Source organism: Neomonachus schauinslandi, chromosome 3, assembly GCF_002201575.2.
Source record: "Neomonachus schauinslandi chromosome 3, ASM220157v2, whole genome shotgun sequence".
In the NCBI taxonomy this organism is placed as follows: Eukaryota; Metazoa; Chordata; class Mammalia; order Carnivora; family Phocidae; genus Neomonachus; species Neomonachus schauinslandi.
The window spans coordinates 173,886,950-173,908,655 of record NC_058405.1 but is presented as its reverse complement, the minus strand read 5'-3'; the positions used below and the strand labels follow the sequence as shown (position 1 = coordinate 173,908,655).

General features: G+C 53.9%; 1 protein-coding gene and 1 long non-coding RNA gene across 2 annotated transcripts; one reads left to right on the top strand and one right to left on the bottom strand.

Annotated features, from left to right (window-relative positions):
- Positions 1-477: 477 nt before the first annotated feature.
- On the bottom strand, positions 478-20,182 carry RUFY4 (RUN and FYVE domain containing 4). Its single transcript, XM_044913401.1, has 12 exons — positions 20,100-20,182; positions 18,848-19,004; positions 18,619-18,725; positions 17,110-17,235; positions 16,704-16,810; positions 16,220-16,363; positions 15,743-15,812; positions 14,099-14,728; positions 13,164-13,270; positions 6,899-7,045; positions 1,839-1,949; positions 478-1,296 (listed from the first exon to the last, which is right to left on the bottom strand). Exons 2-12 carry the CDS (start codon positions 18,885-18,887, stop codon positions 1,194-1,196), a joined length of 1,692 nt encoding a protein of 563 aa, XP_044769336.1. The 5' UTR covers positions 18,888-19,004; positions 20,100-20,182; the 3' UTR covers positions 478-1,193.
- Positions 1,255-10,029, top strand: LOC110592153. Its single transcript, XR_002481083.1, has 3 exons — positions 1,255-1,308; positions 9,567-9,698; positions 9,992-10,029. It is a non-coding gene; the product is annotated as an uncharacterized LOC110592153 (long non-coding RNA).
- Positions 20,183-21,706: the final 1,524 nt, after the last annotated feature.

Here is a 21,706-nt window from a genome sequence, read left to right as displayed (position 1 = left end):
AGTCACCTGGTTTCAGCCCCTCCCTCCAGGCACTCACAACGTGGGACCACCAAGTCACCATAGCAGTTGGAAGGAAAGGAGAGAGAGAGGCCCAAGCCCCATGTCTGCGCTCTGGGGAGCATCTGGGACTCCCATACACTGCTGGTGGGAGGGAACAATGCACGACTTCTTTGGGAAACAACTCAGCAGTTTCTTAAAAGTTAAACATATACCTATCCTAGGACCTGGCCATTTCGTTCCTAGGTATTTCCCCAAGTGAAATAAGAGCAAATGTCTGTACAAAGATTTGTACACAGCTGATCTAGGAAACGTATGTGTAACAGCCTCAAATTGGAAACAATCCAAATGTCTGGCAACAGCTGAATGTGTAAACAAAATTGTGGTCTCTCCATGCAGTAGAGTTCTTCCACTTAGCAGTAAACAGGGACTATTGATATGTGCACCAACATGGATGAATCCCCAAATAAGTATGCTGAGTGAAAGAAGGCAGACAATACAGAGTGCATACCAGATGATTCCGTTTATATAAAATTCTGGAAAGCTCGGGTCTAGTGGTAGAGAGCAGATAAGTGGTTGCCTTGGGAGGGGGAGGGCAAGGGAGAGATTACAAAGGGCATGAAGAAAAACTCTGGGGATGATGGATGTGTTCATTATTGTGAACATGGTGATGGTTTCATGGGTGTATATTAAAGTCAAAACTCATCCAGTTGTACAATTTATGTGAAGTGTGTTAAATGTCAAGACCTCAAGAAAGCTGTTAAAAATGAAACACAGCAAAAGCAGACCTTCACAGCCGACTCCAGATAGGATGCTCCCTGAGTGTGGTGAAGGGTGGGCTGGGTGAGGTGGGGGTGCGGAGAAATGTCAGGGCCCCTGCGTCTTCTTCTCGGCCCAGGATGTGCTGAGCGTGGAGGGCCTTTAGGGAGGATGGTGCCTGGCACCCTCACGGACAGAAGAAGCCCAGACGGACAGCTGTGAGCTTTCTCAAGCCGCCCCGCTCATGGGTGAGGGCTGTAGGGCTCCAGCCGGTTCCTCCCGCTCTCCACGCTGCATGCAGGATGTGCACACAAGTGCTGTCCGCCTTAGATCATCAACTTCTAGAAGGCAGGACTGGTCAGACCAGAGAGGTGGGAAGGGCGAGGGGAGGGAGCTGATTGAGGGAGGAGGGTGGGTGGCCCGTCCGGGTGATCCTGTCAGTTGAATTGAGCTTCGCCCTTCTGGGAGCAGGGTTGGCAGTGGCCCTCTCTCTTCTTGTAATCCACAGAGCAGGCATGGCAAACCTGGCCTCCGCAGAGCCTGGGAGCAGAGGTGGGAAGAGTGGGGGCTCATGGGTGTGTATGGGGGAGGGGAACACGGGGCTTGAGCATGTGCTGTCCCTTCTGTTCCTCATCTCCCAGCGGAGAGGCCCTGGGCCTGTCCAAGGAGGCCTCCCCTTTCCTAAAGGGTGTCTCAATGCCCCACCCCCTCCAGAGTCCTTTAAGTCCAAATGACAGGTTCTTCTGCTGGCCCCCTTCACTCTCCCCCACGGCTTGTCCTGCCACCCCATTCCCTGAGAAAGGTGAGGGGAGCAGCTCCTCCCAGACCAGAAGCCTGTTCATCAGACTCTTCTCAGAAGGATTGCACAGTCCCGTCTTCCAGACACTGTTGCTTGTCTGACCCCTTTCCACTGTTCTGGTTCATGTCTATGCTAAGTGTTGTGTAAAGCGAGTGGCCGGCTTTAAGTGGCTTTCATAAACCCCCGGTTGCTGTGTCCCTCCCGTCCCAGCGGGGGCAGAGCGCGGTGGGCTGGTGGAAACAGTGCTTGTCCCAGACCAAGACTTCTGTGCCCTCCCCATTACCTGCACGGGTACCGCCGAGACAGCCGGCCAAAGATCTTGCTGCAGTCCACACAGCATCCGGGGGCCGTGGAAGACAGATGCTGGGCTTTCTGCCACAGGTCGTCCTTCTCTCTGATGGGCGGCCGGGGGTGCGGAGACACACACAGAGACGGGAAGATGGAGAGACCAAGACGGGGAGAAAGAGAAACACGGAGACCAAGAAGAGAGAGAGAGAGGGTGTGGGTCACCCAGAGACACACACAAAGAAACAAAACAAAACAAAAAAAGAGAGAGAGAGAGAGACAGCAAGGCAGAAAGACCAAGACATAGAAAACAAGAGGGAGACAGAGAAGGACAGAGAGAGACGGTCAGAGAGAAAGGAAGTCAGGGAGTTGGAGAGGGAGACAAAGAGAGACACACAGAGAAGTAGATGGGGAGATAAATGTAGAGAGAGAGACCAAGAGAACAAGATGCAGAGACAGTAAGGGACACAGAGAGAGGGAGAGACAAATACAGAGAAAGATGGAGAGACAGAAAGAGACACAGTGATAGAAAAAGACAGAAATGAAGAGACCATGAAGGAGATCCCCCGCCCCCCCCCCCCCCCCCCCCCCCCCCAACACACATAAGAGGTAAGGGAGTCTGTAGTCTTTGGGAAGATGGATGGCAACAGCCGGGTTCCCCTCGCCCAATATAACCTTCATATCCCACCTCCTCTAAGGAGTGCTCCCTGATTGTAGACGTCCCCAGCAGTTTCTTATAATGCCCTTAGCTTTTATTTGGCACTTGATAGAAATCCCCTTCTAGTTAAGCAGGCTACACTCCTGCAAAACTATCCTCACTGTTTTTTTTTTTTTTTTAAAGGATGTTTAGGGAGCACCTGAGTGGATCAGTTGGTTAAGCTCTGACTCTTGATTTCGGCTCAGGTCATGATCTCAGGGTTTGTGAGATTGAGCCCTGCATGGATCTCTGAGCCGGGTATGGAGCCTGCTTAAGATTCTCTCTCTTTCCCTCTGTCCCTCCCCCTCTGTCTCCCACTTTAAAAAAACTTTTTTTTTTTTTTATCAAAATGATACATACACACGACTTAAAAATCCAACAGTATAGAAGTACTTATAGCAAAAGGAAATAGACACCCTCTCCACTCCTTCCAATTTCAGTGGCAAACCACTTCTTACACTTTGAGCTTTTTCTCCTTGATATTACTTCCACACTTAAGTAATATGCTCATATCCTCTCTTCTTGATACATCAAGAGGGAACATCTTCTACAGAGCTCTTTACTTTGATGTCAGGGGAGTTAGCTTATTTAGTACCATCCTCACTAATTCTACCTCCTTCCTCCCCAGAATATCCCTATTTTTGGTTCCTCTATTACTATTATAGTTTTACAGAATATACTCACACATTTATTTCTCACTCATCCTATGAAGCACAGATAGCATCCCGACTGCCATTCTGTCATATGATGACGGCAGCATCCCTTCCTCTTCAGAGAGCCTCCTTTGCTCACCTCCTTTTCCTGTAACATCCAATATGGTGGCCACTAGTCCCATGTGGCTACTTTAATTTATATTTAATTTGACTAAAATGAACTAAAATTAGAACTTCAGTTCTTCATTCACAAGACACATTTGAAATACTCAGTCGCTACATGTGACTGGTAGCTACCATACTGGACAGGGCAAATAGAGGACATTTTCTTCCTCATAGAAAGTTCTATTGGATTCTATTCTATACTTAATATTGTTTAGGTGATAATATTGACAGTTCTATCATTGCAGTTGTTTTCTGTGCTTGGTCTTTAGGTTGATTCCAACATTAAAAAATCAATAAATAGTATTTATATTATTAGACGATATATAAACATATTTCTTCAAGGAGAGCTAAGATGTGTTCTACGTATTTCCTTTCTTGGAAATTTTCTGTTTTTCCAGGACTTTCCAATTGTCTTTTTTTGCTCCGTGCATGACTTGCCTTTAACATAGCCTAAGTATTCTCTCTCCCCAACAAATCCTTCATCATATAGGTATTTTACTGATTCTCTTCCTCCCCAGAGACTTTCCTCCTGGGTCCTCTATATTTCTGCTACAGCCTGGACTTACTGCTCCCTGGGCTTGCTGTCTGTCCTCTTGTCATCTTGGGAATTCCCTTTTCTTCTCTTCTGGACTACTGTGACTGTTTCCTGAATTCTACATCTTCTCCTTTCTTGGCTTACTTCCTTGTTTTTCTGAAGTACATCCTTAACTAACTTCCCAAGAAAGGCTTTGTGGGAGGTGCATTTTCTATTACCCGTCTTCCTGAAAAACGTCTTTCCTGCGTCACCTTCCCTACTTGCTTCATAGTTTGGCTGGACCTAGAATTCTAGGGCAAAAGCTATCTTTCCTCAGAACTTGAGAGTATGGCTGCATTGATTATTCTTTTTTTTTTTTTTTAAGTAGACGTCACAACCCAGCGTGAAGCCTAATGCAGGGCTTGAACTCATGACCCCGAGATCAAGACCTGAGCCAAGATGAAGAGTTGGATGCTTAACTGACTGAGCCACCCAGGCGCCATTGATCCTTAACATGTTTTTCTGTGTCCTACTTCTTCTTTTTTTTTTTCTAAAGATCATATTTATTTATTTGACAGAGAGAGACACAGCGAGAGAGGGAACACAAGCAGGGGGAGTGGGAGAGGGAGAAGCAGGCTTCCCGCCAAGCAGGAAGCCCGATGCGGGGCTCGATCCCAGGACCCTGAGATCATGACCTGAGCCGAAGGCAGATGCTTAACGACTGAGCCACCCAGGCGCCCCTGTGTCCTACTTCTTTTATAAGTGACGTGTCTTGAGTATATTGTTCTCATCTTTATTTTACCGAGATTTCACAACGATGTATCTCGATGTGCGTTTCCCTTCCTTTTGCTTGTTGTGCTGGTTACTCTGTGACATCTTTATATCTGAAGACCTGTGACCCTCAGAGCTGGGAAAGTCTCTCATCTTTTTATCTGATAATCTCCTTGATTTTATTCTCTCCTTCTTGGGAATTCTTGTCAGTTGGAGAAGATAGTGAAACTCCTGGATTGATTCTTTATGTTTGCAATTGTTTCTCTCATGCATTCCATCTCTTTATGCATTTTACTCTACGTTCTGAGAAACTGCCTCCTCTTCCTTTTCCAATCTTTATGAATTTAAAAAAAATTTGAGAGATATTTTTAATTTCCAAGAACATTTCTCATCTTTTGATGGTCCCTTACCACAGAATCTTGTTTCATGGGAGACGGATCTTTTTGTTTGTTTGCTTATCTTTGTCTCTCCCTTTTATGTTCTAGATTCTTCTCAAACATCTGGAGATCTCTGGTTACTATTTCATGTTTAAGCTGCTGGAGTTTCAAGTACTGGACAGGGACGGTTGGTTGGCTTGTGGCTTCCCTTTAGGATGGACTGGACAGGGAGCTACCTGCCCCATGGACTGTCAAATGTCAGAACACACTGCTCTTTTATTTGGGGGCATCTAACTTTTTTTTAGAGAAGGACATTTTAATTCTTTGCCTGGGAGATCGATCTCTGGGATTGATATTCTGCAGTCGGGGAGGCAGGCAGAAAGCAGGGGGTATACACTGCTCTTTCTGATGACTTTATCCGTTAATTTTCCTGATATCTGTCCCTCATCTCATTCCTGCCATCTGAGTTCCTGGTGTCTCTGGGCCCTGAAGTTCTAACCTGGGCTAAATCCAGTATCTACTTTTTCATCCATTTTCCGGTTACTGGAAAGTAGCTGAAATCTCTTCTCTGTGGTTGGCTCCTCCACCTTTCTCTCTATTACAAGTTTTCTTTCTTTCTTTCTTTATGATCATTCTAGTGAGATCTCAGGGTGGAAAACAGGTGATGTGCCAGTCTACCATCTTGATGCAGAAGTCAGCCTCTATGGCTCCCCACCCCCCTTTTTGCTTAGGGCCAGATTTTCCATGATGCTTCCGCAAAGAACATTATATTATGTAGTTTGGGATCTTGTGATGAGTTTCTTTAACATGAGGAAAAGCATTTTTCCCTCCTGATGCACTGGTGTATTTCCTTGGAATGCCTAGTGACATTTAGGCAACTTTCTGTGTTTCCATTTTTGATTCTGCTGCCAAGATGCTCAGAGTTAAATTTCGACCCTAACTCTAATCCTAATACCTTGGGAGTATATATTTTTCCTCTTCCATTTTGCCTGTTTTTATTTAACAATCATATATATATATTATATATAACAGTCATATATATATGTATATATGTCTTTCATTGTTGGCTACCTCAAATTCTTTTGTGAGATATACAGCTAATATTTTATATCCTCTTTTCTCCCAGCTGACAGCTCCTTGGAGGAGATCATTCCTTAAATTGTTGGTTTGTTCTTTCCAGGTTGACTTCTGCCTTCTCTCCTCTTTAGTATCACTTGGATTTTGTGCCAGAGGATTTAGTCCTAGATGATCCCTCAGCGACCTTCTAATTCTAATGGAACCTGAGTCCAGTGGTGTCCTGCTTCCTGAACTGGGTCAAAGTATAACATTAGCTCCCCACTAGGGCAGAAACCAGGCTTTACACAGCTCCTCCATCCCTCAGTGGCTTAGTGGTTTGGAATCGATCCTGGTGAGCTTAGCCTCTGGAACCTAGGACAGCTGCCCCAGGGCAGCCCATAGGCCCAGTGGTCTGTGGAAGTCTAGCAGGTAGTCAGGTACAGGACATATGATTAACTCTTGGTTAACCTCCCCCTTCTCTCAATTCCTTCTCCATCCATGGGTTCCTTTCCTTTCCCCTAACCTTAGTAGGTGTGTATGTGTATGGGGGTGCATTGGAGTGGTGGCGTGCCTTGGAGCCAGAAGACTCCCTGCAATTTATATGCTGTGTGTCCTTGGTGGCCAAGTCAGCCTCTCTGACCCTTAGTTTCCTCATCTATAAGATGAGGAGAACGGCAGGGGTGGCCACAAGGAGATGAGTTAGCATACATAAAAGGTTCAGAACCCTGCTTGATAGTCTTTAGTGGAGTAGAATTTTCATTCCCCAGTCTCTACATCCCACGCCACCCCCCTTCCGCACTCCTGCCCCACCGCGGCTGCCCTTACTGAATCAGCTCCAGCACCCTCATCTTCATGGCCCGGACCAGGTCCCGCTGCCCTCCAAGCTCCTCCTCATACATGGTGTTCCTCCTCTCAGCCTCCTGCAGCTTCTGCTCCAGCTCCGTCTGCAGCCGGGCCCTCTCTTCCTGACACCTGGGCACAGAAGGAGGACTCAGTGCCGGCATTCGTGCCTGCCAGGGGGCTCCTGGGGGAAGCTGGCCGTGCCTCCTACAGCTGATGTGCGCACATACACCGTACACACCACACACGTACACACACACCAACCGCACATGCGCTCACACATATACACACACTACACATATACTGCCGCCCCTCACGGCCCCCCCATGCCACACATACCACACATACACACACACACAACATGCACCACACGCACTCACAACGCAAACACCATGCCACACAATACATACCACGTAAGTCACAATACACCACACACTCTACACACATCACACACACTGTATAGCACACATACCACCCACTACATACTGATATCATACCACATACACATGCAACACATCATATATACACACAACACACTCACTGCACAACACACATGTACCACATCCCACACACACGCCACACACTCACAATACAACCCACACACACCATGTGCCGCACACACACACCATACACACCACACATACACACACGCACTCACATATACGCACGTTCTTCACACATTCTCCACACCCCAACTCCTTCCCATGCCACACACGCTCACACACACACACAGCACACCGCACCACACACACACCGAGCGGAGCACCGTGTACAGCGTGACATCTGGAGGCTGACTCCTTACCAGCCGTTCAGAGGGATGAAAACAGGGTGTAGCCAACATTGCCATTTGCATTTCTTTTCTTTTCTTTTTTTAACATTTCCATTTTAAAATGTGATTTTCTTGAAAGGCATACTCACAATCATGGCAGCTGTCTGGAGGGAAGGGGGGGTGTCTGGGGACCAGGCTGGATGGGCTGTGCCCAGCTGAGAACAATTACTGGTTTGGGGGGGGGGGAGGGGGGGGGGGGTTTGGGGTGATTTTTAGGTTTTGAAATATTTTGAAAAATTACAGCACATTGTCTTTTCAATTAAAAAAGCAATATTAAACATACGGCTTTCTTAAATTTTTCTTTCAGTTTGGGCTTGGCATTGCCTCAGCTCTGTTCTGGCCTCTTCTTTTTGTCTTTGGTGGCATCCCAGCAGGTTCCAAGAAATCTGCTGGACTGGAAATAAGAGGGTCCCAGCCCCTCCCTCCATCGCTCAGATGGGAGGGTGGTGCAAAGGCGGGTGCATCCTGTGACCTCAGATGTGTGTGTGTGTGTGTGTGTGGCCACACCCCTAGGCTTCAGTGTGTTTGAGGCTTGTGAGAGGCTTCACTTGGAACTGAATTGTGAATTTTTACAACGCCGCCGCATAGCAGGCCTCCGAGAAGAAAGCTGGGTGGGCTGTAAAATCAAACCGACAACAGATACCCATGGAAATTCCGAAAGATCAGTCAGTCCCTGCAACCCTAAGGAAGGGTGTTCTTGTGCTCAGGGCCATGTTCTGACTTTTAATGAACATTCCGGTCTCCAGTATCCTTCCTTCTTAGTATTGCTGTTTCATTTTCCCGAGTTAGTTTACTTGCGCACTGATCCCAGGGCCTTTGGTGCGGCTGGTGCTCGTCCGGATGTGAGCACCATGGTTACAGTGTGTCTTTGAGGTGGGGAGGGAACATTTCTTAAGTACCTACTGTGTGCCAGGGGCTGTTGGAGGGGGCAGGAATACAGCAGTGCCTATGCCTCCTGGTGGAGCTTAGAGTGTGTCTGGGGCAGTGTTCAAAACAAGTGATGGGCCAATAACACGGTGAAGCCAAGTGTATGACTGGGATGAAGAAGAGGCAGGGACGGACTTGAGAGGGTGCTCCTGAGATGAGGTGACCTTTAGGCAGATCTAAGAGATGAGAAGTTGGCCATGGAGAGCCACGGAAAGGCACATGCGAAGGTCTGCAAGTTGGCAAGAACTTGGTTTATTTGAGGAACTGAAAGAAGGCAAGGGAAGCTGGAATATCACGAAGGGCAGGAGGTGGGGGTGGGCAAGAGAGGAGGTGGGAAGGAGCGGGGCCTGATCTTGGCCTCGCTGGCCCCGGGAAGGGTGGACTTTAATCTCAGTGCAATGGAAAGACACCTAAGTATTTCAAGCAGGGGCTGACAGACACCTCTGGTGCAGGAGGGGACCTGGAAGGAATTCAAGTCTATTGAACACCTACTACATGCCAGACCCTGAGCTCAGGGCTTTATAGCCTGGCTCCGTTTTAATTTTCAGAAATATATGGATAGATAATATGATCGTCATTTTACAGGAAAGAAACTAGAGCTTCAGAGAGGAAATCACACTTGCCGAGGGTCACACAGCTTGATAAGTGAAGGGAGCAGAAATCAGGATGCAGGCCTCTCAGGCCATCAACTCTTGCTGTCTCCCCAAACTTCGGTGGTTTATGGCACCAGTGCTGAGTGGGCAACCGGTGGGAGAAAGGGATAGATCCTTATGAGCCCCTGGTGTGCCTCAAAGGAGCTCAGGGGGGAGCTGGGGGGGGGGGATGTGTGTTGTTTGCCTAATTCCCCATCTGAGGACCTCTTCCACTCATACCTGACCTAATCACCTTTGCTTTGAGGTCTTACCCAGGGCAGAGGAAACCCACCTGCTTGGGAGGATGGTCTCACAGAGCATTGGAGCTGGAAGGAGGAACTTTAGAGATCCAACCATCTCCTTTTGCAAATCAGACACCAGAGGCCAGAGAGGGAAGGTCAGTTTCTCAAGGTGCCATGGCCAGAGAGCTGGGAAGTGGGTGTCAGATGCCCCACAGCTCAGTTCCAAGTGTATTTTCTTAGCCCCTGGTTGGTCTGCTGGGGTCTGATGCTTGGCTGGTCTGGTGTCTCCCCTGTGTGTCCAGTCTGGGGCTCTGCACCCAAGGGCTGCACCCCTGTCCATCTTCACTCTATTCTCCACACCACCGACAGAGCAATCCTGAAGCCCTTGGGACCCCCCACTTCCTGCTCAAGACTCTGCTCCAGCCCCACAGGGATTTTGCATTTGCAGGTCCCCCTGCCTGGAGCACTCCTCCCACCATATCTGCATGGTCCAGTTGTTCCAGTGATCGGGCCTTCTGCTCAACTGTCACCTCCTCAGCGAGGAAGCCCGTGACTCTAAGTCTAGGTGACTCTCTTGTCTCTATCCCCTTTCCTGGACTGATGTTTTCCCACAGCACCCATGACTAGCTGACGTTCCACTTCTATTTGTTGATCTGTCGTCTGTCTCCGCAGGTCCCGGAGAGCAGACACTGCCTGTTCTGTTCATGGCTGTCACCCTGCTCACGGCCACAGTAGAGGCACCATACTATTGTTGGCTGACTCAGTGGGCCCCATGGCACTTCTCTCTGGCGGTGGTGAGACAGCCAATCCCAGCTTGATGGGATTGGCCCCTGGAGTGAGATGTTCCTCCTGAGTTCCCTGGATCCCAGGAGGCAGGGGAGCGCATCGTCCTCCCAGCCGCAGAAGCTTCTGTTCCCACTACCCGCGTTCTGACGGCTCTCCGGCAGATCAGCCTGTGCCTCTCCTCTGAGCTCCACACCCTCCTGTCTGCCCAGCGGCTCCACTTGCCCGTCCAATGGGGGTCTCAAACTTAACATGCTCTCACCCCAACTCCTGAAATTTCCCCACAAGCCTGCCCTGCCACGGCAGACTGTCAGCTGGGACTCCAGCCTTCCAGCGGGTCAGGCGGAAAAACGAGTCATTCTTGACATCTGTTTCTCTCTCGCACCAGGAAGCCCGGCCTCACAGTGGACCCAGAATCCTGCAGCTTCTTTGCACCTCCATTGCCAGAGAGCATTTGAGGGCTCCCCCCGCGCTCCCCTTCCTCGTCAGCGTCCCCGCTTCCTTACAGACTAGCTCCAGAGAGCAGCGGCCTCGAGCCCTAGAAAGCACAGATCAATCCGGAATAGGCACATCTACGGGGACAGATGAGCGCTTGCCTAGGGCTGGGAGGTTGGGAGAAAATGGGCAGTGACTGCTAATGGTACAGGGTCTCCTCTTTGGGGTGATGAAAAGGTCTGATCGAGGCACAATTTTATGAATACACAAAACCCCACTGTATTGTTAAAAAAAAAAAAAGCGAACATATTAACATTAAAGCAAACAGTTGCATCTTGTCCCTCCTCTGCTCAGGACTGTCAGTGGTTCCTATCTCACTCTGAGTCAAAGCCAAGGTCCTCTTGATGACCTGCAAGGGTCTCCTGCTACCCGACTGACCTGCCCCTACCTCCTCTCCCTCCTCACTCCACTGGGCCTCAGGGATGTTCCTGGGACCTGCCACGCCCATTCCCACCTCCGGGCCCTGGCCCTTGCTGTTCCTCTGCCTGGATCATTCTTCGACCACATACCCAAATGGCTTACTCCTCACTTCCTTCAGGTCTTCACTCAAGCGTTACTTTTTCAAGGAGGCCCTCCCTGGCCATGCTGCCATATTTAACTTCAGCCCTTGACACCCCCATCCCCTTTCCCTGCTCAACTTTTTTCTTCTTAGGACTTGTCACATCTGACACTATGCAATTAACTTGCTTGTCGTGTTTACCGATTGCCTCCCCCACTAGAAGGGAAGCCCCACAGGGACAGGGGTTTGGTCTGTGTTGTCAAGAGGATTTGTGGCACACACCACAGGGCCGGCACAGAGAAGGTGAGCTGAGAGTCTGTGGGATGCTGGATGGGATGACAGGCCGCAGGGTGGTGGTCTGTGACTCAGGGGCTCCCCCAGCCGAGGGAGCTCCCCCAGACCTGGTGGTCTCCTTGAAGCCTCCCAGCTGCTCCCTCCAGGCCATCTTGATTCCCAGAGAAGGCCCCTGGGTGGGCAGGGCCCCTGCGTTCACCTAGGGCCGGGATCACGGGAATCTTTCCTGACCAAACTGCCTGGGGATTTTTCCTGAGGTCTGGTGGCAGGAGCCCGGGGGGATCTTTTTGGGTTGGTTTCTGGGCCCACAGCCTCTCTCAGCCTTTTAAGCAGAGAGTCTGTCAACTGCCCAGTGATTCAGTCTGATGCACAGCTCCACAGGCTCCGATGCGGTCGGGTGGGGGTGTCCCGGGGCGGGCGTCAGCCACGTGCGAGGGACAGAGCCGGGAGACAGACCCGGAGGGACCGAGTCAGACAAAGCAAGACCTTTGCATGGCAGAGATATTTTAAAAATTCTGAAAGAGAGGGCGCCTGGGTGGCTCAGTTGGTTAAGCGACTGCCTTCGGCTCAGGTCGTGATCCTGGAGTCCCGGGATCGAGTCCCGCATCGGGCTCCCTGCTCAGCAGGGGGTCTGCTTCTCCCTCTGACCCTCCTCCCTCTCATGCTCTCTGTCTCTCATTCTCTCTCTCTCAAATAAATAAATAAAATCTTTAAAAAAAAAAAAAAAAAAAAAGAAATTAAAAATTCTGAAAGAGAAACTCAGACCCTGAGAGAGCGTGCTCCGGGCTCTTGAGGTTAGTGTGATGCCGGGAAGTCGAAGAAGCTGGGTGGTGAGGGGGGCTGAGTGGGAGATACGGGGGGACTGAAATAATATAGGCCCTCAAAATCTTGCCTGGGGGCCCTTGTGGAAGCCCACCGGTTCTGGAGTCAGCCGCTGCAGTGCAGACCTCAGCTCTCTGCTAACTAGTGATATTGGGTGAGTTGTGTGGCACCTTGGAGACTCAGTTTCACTATCTATAAAATGGGATTCTTAGAGAACCTACCTCATAGTTTGGTTAGGAGGAAACGCCTAGAACAGTAAATGCTCCGTAGGTGATGGTTATGATGACGATTGTGATTTGAGAGGGTGAACGAGCAGCTGTAACAGGGAGCAGGAAAATGAGAGACAAATGAACGGGGGAAAGATGGAGAGCGAAGGGCAGGAGTGTGGAGGGGCAGGGAGGGAGACTGGCTTGAAAAGAGAGGGGAGCAGCTGCAGAGGGGCAGAGGTGAGTGTGGGAGGGGAGGGAGGGTCAGGAGGCATCCACCTCTCCTGGAGGCTCTCAGGGAGGCCTGGGGGGGGGGCTGGCAGGGGTGGGGATCAGTGGGAGCTGCTTGAGGAGCCCCAGGAGTAATGCCCTGCATGCCGCAGCATCCCCAAGTTGTGTCCAGCATGGGAGGCACTCAGAAGACGCTTACTGGCGTGACCACCAAGGGGCGAGCCAGGAGCCTCCGGTCCTGCGGGCCTCCCTGCCAGGCCTGTTTGTGCCGGGGGGGTTGCCAAGGTTACCTGCTGAGCTGCTCCTGCAGTGTCTTCAGCTCCCCTTCCTGCTCCTTCAGCAGCTGCTCCTGGTACTGGGCCTGCTCCTTGGTCTTCTGGAGCTCATGTCTCAGGCTCTTGGGGGTGGGAGGTAAAGGAAGGGAAAGGGAAGCTGAGGGAGGAGGGCAGAGATCCCAGCTCCAGGTCTGACCTGACAAACATCCCCATGAGACCCCAGGCCAGGTGAGACAGCCCTTGGGTGGAGGGCAGGACTGGGGACAGCATTGGGAGCTGAGAGGCCAGACTCTGCCCCTGGGTGAGCCTGGGGCCACCATTTCTTCCTTTGCTGAAGGATGAAAGTTACAGAGCTCAAGGGGCATGAAGACTGCGGCTAGAGAGGAGGCTGAAGGAAAGCTTGAAATCAATCTTGTGATCTCCAGGAGAAGCATCTACAACAAGGGCAGCTACGTGGCTGCCCCGAAGAGCTGTTGGGGAGGGGTCTCAGACTCAAGTGCCCTCAGGGGCCAGGCAGGTAGGACTGATGAATGAAGTGGGCCTGGCGTGAGGCTACGGTGAGAAGACCCCCTCTAAGAATAATCATCCTTTGCAGACCAATCAGAATTGATCTGTGGGGGGCGCCTGGGGGGCACCTGGGTGGCTCAGTCGGTTAAGCGTCTGCCTTCAGCTCAGGTCATGAGCCCAGAGTCCTGGGATCGAGTCCTGCATTGGGTTCCTTGCTCTGCGGGGAGCCTGCTTCTCCCTCTCCTCCCCACTTGTGCTCTCTCTCACTATCTCTGTCTCTCTCTCTGAAATAAATAAATAAAATCTAAAAAGAAAATTAAAAAAAAAAAAGACTTGATCTGTGGGCTGCAATGTCCCTCCCCCACATCACCACCGAAGACTCTCACCTGTGGGCCAGGTTAGAGAGGGGAGAAGAGGCAGGTACAGTGCTCAGCTGCTCTCACCTTGACCACATCCTGCAAGGCCACCTCTGCCGGCTCCTTCCTCCTGGTCACCCTGGTCACTCCTCTTTCCTCTTGTGGTCTCTCTGAGGTGGAGTCTTCCTTTGTTCCCAGGTCCCGTAGGACGCGGGGCTCTCCCCGAATGCTAGGCACCTCCCACTCCTGCGGGCTTCCTGACATCGTGTCCTCTATTGTCCCTGTGGGGCTGGAGGCCGGCAGCCTGTGGACATGACCCCACTCTGCTCCCCCTTTGTGAGTCTCCTCTGCACCCGGCAGAACCCCTCTGCCCTCAGCCTCTGTCCCTATCACCTCCTTTGGAGCTCCGTCGGCCCACTCCCCCTGTCTCCGGATGCTGGGTGTTGAGTTCTCCAGGCAGATCCCAGTTCTTGGGGCTCCCTTCTCCTGGGCTTGCTGAACCTCCTCCCCCTCTGGTTCCCACATGCTCTGGGGGGGCCTGAGCCTCCTGGGATCTTCTCTCTTCTTTTCCACAAAGGGACGAGGATGCCTGTGTTGCTGGGACCTGGGGAGTCCAGCTAACCCGTCTTCCCTGGGCGCATCTTGCAGATAGCCGGCTTGGCTAGTGTGCGGTTCCTCTGGCTGGAATTCTGAGGGGTCTCCATGTGGGGCTGAGATCTGCAGAGAAGCCCCCGAAGCCGCTCTCAGCACCAATTCACCGACCGGGTGTGTAGGAGAGGCCACAGACCTAAACCAAGGAACTGGCTAACTCTAAGGGCATGTTGATTCAGGAGATCCGGGACAGGACCCAGGAACCGGAATCCTACCATCACCCTAGGTGGATCCGGGGCCCAAGCTTTGGTCTGGTCAGGGAGCTGAGGTGCCTCTCAGTGTTCTTTCCTCTCCTCCCTCCCTCCTTCACCTGCACCTTCCATCTGGCTTCCGCTAAGTTCTTCCCACTCTCTCCTCTCCTCTATCCTGCCCCCAAACTTCTCTGTGTTTCAGTTTTCTGGTCTGTGAATTGGGAATAATAACGCCTGCCTCGTAGGGTTGTGGTGAAAGCTTAAACAGACCCCCAGCAGCGAAGAGTCACCTCTCTCAAGCAGCCTTCTCTGTGCTCCCATGTTCTGTGCATGTCTGCATCACTGCACTTAACAGGTTGTATTGCGATGGGTTCCCCCTTCTGGTCAGAGGCTGAATCCTCATGGTATCTGGACCTGGTGCCCGGAAGCTGAGGGGGTGCAAAGCAAGACTGGGGAACAGCAATAGTCACAAGCTGCCCCTTCCTGAGCACGTGGCTGGGGGCCTTGCTCTGTTCTACACGCGGTCTGTCTCAACGCATCCTCACAATCGCCTTCGAGGCAACACAAGTACCTTGCCAAGGACCTTGGTGATTAGGGGCAGAGCTGGGATTTGAACCCAGAGACCTGGCTCTTCAGTTGCTCCCTGAACTGCACTGAGACATTTGCACATTGTCCAACGGAGGCTGTTTCCCTGGTGTGCATCCTACGTGCTTCTGGGTACCCACCCCACCGCCTCCCCGACCCCCTGGGCCCTGGCTCCCGTGGATGGTGCCAACGGTCCCCTTCTCTCCCTGATAGCTGTCTGTCTGTCTGCTTGGTTACTGCTCATCCTGGGGGGCCCAAGAGAGATGGAGAGGAGGCAACTTGGAGTGAAGTTGGGCAACGGCACCTGCTTTGGGGCATCTTTGGTCTTTCTGGGTCTTCTTCCCTGGGTCCGACTGGCACTGGAGTAATGGGACCTGCAGTGAAAGGGCAAGGGGGGCCGGGGGCCTCTCTCCGGCAGGGGTCCAACCACCCATTGACTGCACTATCCCTCCCACCTTCCCATCCTCACAGATGCACCCCCCCCCATCCATGCACACACCCTGCCCACCACTCATCCCGACATCCACCATGGGGTTCGTCCTTCTGACCCTCCAGCCCAAGCATCCAGCAACTCCTTATGAGTGAGTACTGTATGCAGCCTCATGCAACATGATGGGATTACACTGGGAAAACAGAAGGCTGAGGGGGGTGGGGGATCAGGGGCTCAGACAGCAAGAAGGGGAGGTGAATCGATGGGGCGCAGGCTGAGTTTGGAGCTTGCAGGGGGTGGTGGAGTTAAGGCACTGGAAAGAGGGCTTCCCTCCACGTGGGACCCACTCACTCTGAGAACATGGGCCAGGCTTCATCTAGGTTTGGCCACTGCAGGTCCAGGTCGAAGGCCACCCCATTGAGAGTGTAGAGAGAGTCCAGGAGGTCTTCCTGGAGTTCGGGGCACACCAGAGGGCTCCGGGGGCCATACCATTTCCTGTGGTAACGGTGATCAGCAGCCTTGGCCTCTGACCTTGGTGTTATTGCTGCCCGCCCCCACCCCGAGAATCTGCCTCTGCTGTACACCACATGGCATGGTTCCCACGGCAGGGTTGTGGCCCCTGGGGGGCAGGAGGCTTAAGCATCGTGGTGCTACTGGGACTCCTGTGTTCTGACCACCCCCTTTGCCCTTTCTCCCTTGACTTTTCTTTCATGGTTGTCATTTTAGTTGTTCTTGATGTTAACCCATCCCTGGGGTGGGGGGAAGAGGCATGTTTCACAAGGGAGGGACAGTGGGCTCAGGGGGAGTCAGAAGGAGCATGTTCCGACAGCCCCACCTGGTGAGCTCTGGGTTCAGGAGGCAGAGCTGCAGGGACTCGGCCAGCTGTCCGTGGGCTAGGCAGAAGCGGATGAAGGCGCGGCCTTTTGCCAGAGGAGTCCTCAACTGCAGAGTGCACAGTGGGAGAACGGTGGTGGGGGGGCGGGCGGGGGCGGGCGGGTGCTATCGGAGGGAACTCAGCCAGCACAGGGAGACAAGATGGGAACTTGTATTGTCATGGGAGCAAAGCGGTGGCCGGAGGGATGCTGAGGGCAGGGCTAACGAGACAGGAGGACCAGGGCAGTCTGTGGTCAGCGGAGCAGGATGGGTGGGAAAGGGGCCCCTGGAGACCTCTGCCGTCAAGGGCCTGGTGGCAGGGCCCCCTCGTGCTGAGACCAGCCACCCTGCCCCCTGGCCCTGGATACCTTGTCCTGTGCGTGGACGAAGCGGGCCAGCTCCGTGCTAGCCCGCTGCCGCCACAGGGTGGCGCCAAGGAAGTCCCAGTAATCCTTCCGAGGCCTCAGGAAGCTCTTCTGCTCTTTCTGGTCAAACTGGGAGCGGGATGAGGGACAGGAAAGCATAGAAATGTTTCCCCCCAGCAGCCACCTTGCATTCCAGCACGCTGAGAGAGGAAAGGGCTACTGTAGACAGACCTGGCTCTGCCCTTACTGGCTGTGTGACCATGAGCAAGGTGCCGGACCTCTCTGAGCCTTTGGTATTCTAGTCATGCATTCCAGTAACACCTGTTGAACACTTACTTCCTCCAGGCTTTGTTCTGCGCCCTGGGAATTCAGCAATGAACAAACTGACCGCATGGGCTTACACTTGGTAGTGAAGACAGACAATGAACAAACTGAGTAAGTAAAACATATATTATGTTAGTGCTGACTGCTAAGGAGAAAAATAAAGCAGGGAAAGAGAACGGTAAGTACGTGGTGAGTGCACACATGTATGTATGTGATGTGTGTCAGTGTGAGGTGTGTATGCCTGCGTGTGTGTGATTTAGGGTGTGTGGGTGTGTGTTAAAAATTTGGATTTGAGGGGCGCCTGGGTGGCTCAGTCAGTTAAGCATCTGTCTTCCACTCAGGTCATGATCCCGGGGTCTGGGGATTGAGCCCCAAGGTGGGCTCCCTGCTCAGCTGTCCCCTCTCCCTCTGCCACTACTCCCCTGCTTGTGCTCCCCCGCTTGTGCTCTTCTCTCTCAAATAAATAAATAAGTAATCTTCAAAAAATTTGGATTAAAGTGGCTAGAGAGAGCCTCACTACTCAAGTCCAGATCTGAAGGAAATGAGAAATTGTGCCATCCAAATTTCTGAGGGAAGAGCAGTCCAGGCAGAGGGAATAGCAAGTGCAAAGGCCCTGAGGTAGGTGCATTCCTGGTGTGCTTTAGGAAGCTCAAGGAGGCCAGTGTGACTGGAGTGCAGCAGATGAAGGCTAGACCGGCAGGAGATTCACATGTGCACCCAACAAACCTCACACATGCACACACGTACACTCCCACCACACATGTGCATCACACACAGAGACCTAGGAAGGCTCTGTGTGTGTATGTGGGGGTGGTAGGGTCATCAAGCACCTCAGGGGGGTTAGAATGAGAATTTAATGAGGTGGGGCATAAGAAGGGCTTAGCCTGGCCCATGGTAAGTGCTCAACAAAAGGGCCAGCAGCAGGAAGGCTCAGCCCTGGGACATCTTGCCTCTGAAACTTCAGTCCTCAGAGCAGGGTGGCCGCCCCACCCCACCCCGCCCCACCGGGCCCCACCTCACTTCCTAGGCTGTGGTGTCAATCCCCTAGAGTGAGGTCGGATGTCAGGAAGGGCTTGCTGACCCTGAGGGGGCTGAGGCGGTCGCTCTTCCTCAGTATCTGGGAAAACCCTTCTGGCTCTCTGGGCGTGGGGTGGGGGGTGGGTGGGAGGAGGGCAGGGAGGGGGTCACCTGCAGGAGCAGCTCCAGGCAGCCACAGAGTCTGTGTAGCTCAGCACTGGCATCTGTCACCGGCTGCTGCCGGCCCCCATAGCCGTGGAGGATGGCTGAGACAGCAGCTGGGTGGGGGGAGGATGGTGGACATCAGGCATCAGGTCGTGAGGGCTCTGACGGAGGGGCTCCCAAGGCCTCTCACTTCTCCCCCAACTCGATCCCAGAAAACCCCTTGGGACTCACTCACCTTTCAAGTTCCTGGTGAGGATGACCCCCTCCTCTGCCATGAGTATTTCAAAATGATGTGATTCCTCGTGGCTCTGGAAGGTCAACCCAGGAAGGAGCCCCTTCCTGGATGGCTCCTTATCCGAAGGAAGAATCAGAGCCCAGGGCAGGAATGTGATCTATTTGGAGTCACACAGTGAGTTCACAGGTAGGATAAACACCCCAGCTCTTCCTCGTAGGCCAGCGTGGGAAGGTGAGAGTGTGGCCCCCACTAACAGAGTGGTTCCTTGGTGCTAGGCGCTATGCTCCGTGCCTGACATCCTTGTCTTATTCAGTCCCCATAATAATCTAGGAGGTCATTAACTCCATTTGATACAAGGCGAAAGGGGGGCTCAGACAGACAGATAAGTCTTTTATCTAATGCCACAAAGCTCTAAGTGGAGAAGCTAGAGTTCGAACTCAGGTCTGTGTGCCCTCACACAGGGCAACCTGACATGAGCCGCCATGTTAATGCTCCCGCCATTAGAACGCTGGGCTGAGGGAAAGTCACCCCTCTCCCCCACAGGGAGCCTTGCCAGAGCAGTCATCATCCTTGAGGCACACATTCATCCTTTCCTGGCCCCCAGCTGAGTGGAAAATGTGTGTTCTTTGAGGAAAGGGAGGCAGAAGTAAAATGAGGCCCTAGAGCTGGGACCAGGCCAGAGCGCTGGGTGTGTATGGGGAGCAGGGCACCTGGTTTTAATCCTGTGGTTCTCTCTCGGGGAACTGCAGCCTGCAGAGAGGAATACTGTGGCTGCTGGGGGCCGGTGGCTTATCCTGATGTAACCTGGAGTAAAGACCAGGCATGGGAAACCCACATGCCCTGCCTCCCAGGGCGGAGTTGCTGGAATTTCTGGGGTGGGTGGGAGTGAAGCAGCAGGGGACACCGTGGAGGGGGAGGGAGAGAGAAAAGAAGGTAAATGAGGGAGGGTGTGTGGGGATGGTGTTCAGGAGACACTGAGCTGGGACTTAAGAGACCTGGGTCTCCATCCTGGCCCTGCTACTAAGTCATTGTGTGACCTTTTGCTTTTTCTGGGCCTCAGTTTCCCCATCTGTAGACCAAGGGGCGGACTGAAGTTCTCTGTATCCCCTTCCGGTCCAGATGCTCTATAAAATCCATGAATACCTAGATGTACCTCCCGAGCTCCCTCTTTTCTGTCCAGGAGCCTCTGCCCCCCGCTCCTGGCATTGCCCCCTTTCTCCAGCCTCCCCCAGACCCCCTCCCTGCTACTCACCTGGGAAGGCCTGGAGAGCCGGGCACTGCAGCCTGAGCCTGTCACTTGTCACTGTGGGTCCTGCACAGCCTTCCCCAGGGTGCTGCCTGGGAAGTGACTCAGGCCCAGCCCAGCACCCTGGAGGGGGAAACCCTGCTCAGAGCAGGAGGAGCACAGAACTGGGTGGGTGGGGGAGAAGTGGGAGAGGCAGGGTCCAGGGTGCCAGGACAGAATGGGCGAGCTGGGGGATGGTACCCTTCGGGCAGAACCGGGGGTAGAGCCACTTGTTGGCCAAACACCAACTCACCCCAGTGATGGCAGCAATTGCCCCTCTCCAAGTTTCCTTCCCTTTCTCAGCGGGGTCACTAGCTCTTGTCTTTCTCCCTCGTCCCCACCAGGTGGCACAGAGAGGCTGTGACTGCTGCTTCTCCAGACTGCCTGGCTTCTGTCTCTCGGTGGAAGCCTGGTCCACGTGGGGAGAGGGAGCACAGCCCCCCTCCCCCTGTATCTCCCTCCTCCTCCTGGTCCCCACTGTCATCCTGCCCAACCCGGCACCCCCCGCTAAAAGAATGGAAGTGAAACCACCGTGAACGCTTGGATCCAGGACCGGGCCGGCTGGGTGGCCCCGCGAGGCCGCGGCCCTCCCACTCTGCCTGTGCTCCGCCTGGTCTTTCCACCTCCCGGTCCTCGTTTTTCTAGGCTGGGGTGCCCGACGGCGGGTACTGGGGGCAGAGAACAGAGGAGCAGGCACCCGCGCAGACGACGGTTCCCCAGACCTCAGCATCTGCCTGTAAACAGTGGCACACGCGGTGGCCGAGCCCTGCTCTGCCCTCCCGCCGCCACTTCCTGCCCGTCTCTCCCTCTCTGGGACTTGGTCTCCCCGCGCAGAGGCTCCGTCCCCCTCTCGGTCCCCCGGGTCCCCGCGTTCTCGCGTTCTCGCGTCCGCGGTCTCTCCCTCGCTCTCTCTCTCCTATCTGCCCAGCCGTCGGGCTTTTTCTCGCCCTCCCAGACTCGGCCGGTCGCCGCCCGGGCCCCACACCCTCGCCGCCGCCCCTCCCCGCGCCCCCGGGACTCTCTCCGCCCCCGGCTGCGCTCGGGCGCCCGCGTCGCCGCCCCTCGCCCGGCCCGCACTCCCCGGCTGGCTGGCGGCGCGGGGCCAGGACGCTCCGGGCGGGGGCGTGCCGGGGGCGTCACCGCCCCCTCCCCCCGACGTGCGAGGCGCCCCCGGGCCGCGCGCTGGCCAGGGCGGGCCGACTCCCCCCCTGCTCCCGCTACCCGCCCCGCGCCCGCGCCCGCGTCCCCGCCCCCGGCCCCGGCCCTCCGGGCGCCCGGCCGGATGGGCTGCACCGTGAGCCTGGTGTGCTGCGAGGCGCTGGAGCCCGGGCCCCCCTGCGGCCCCCAGCCCCCGGGGAGCCCCCCGGCCCCGGCGCGGGCCGAGCGCTGGGAGCCCGGGGCCTCCGCCCGCGCCGAGAGTGGGAGGCTGCGGCTTCAGGTAGGGCGCCGCGGGGCGGCCGGGGGCGGGGGGGAGGAGCGGGTGGCGGTGGCGGGCCGAGCCCGGCTCACCTGGGAGCCAGGCCGGGGCAGTGCCTGTCAGCCCGCAGTCGGGGTCGGAGGCCCCGGTTGGGGGC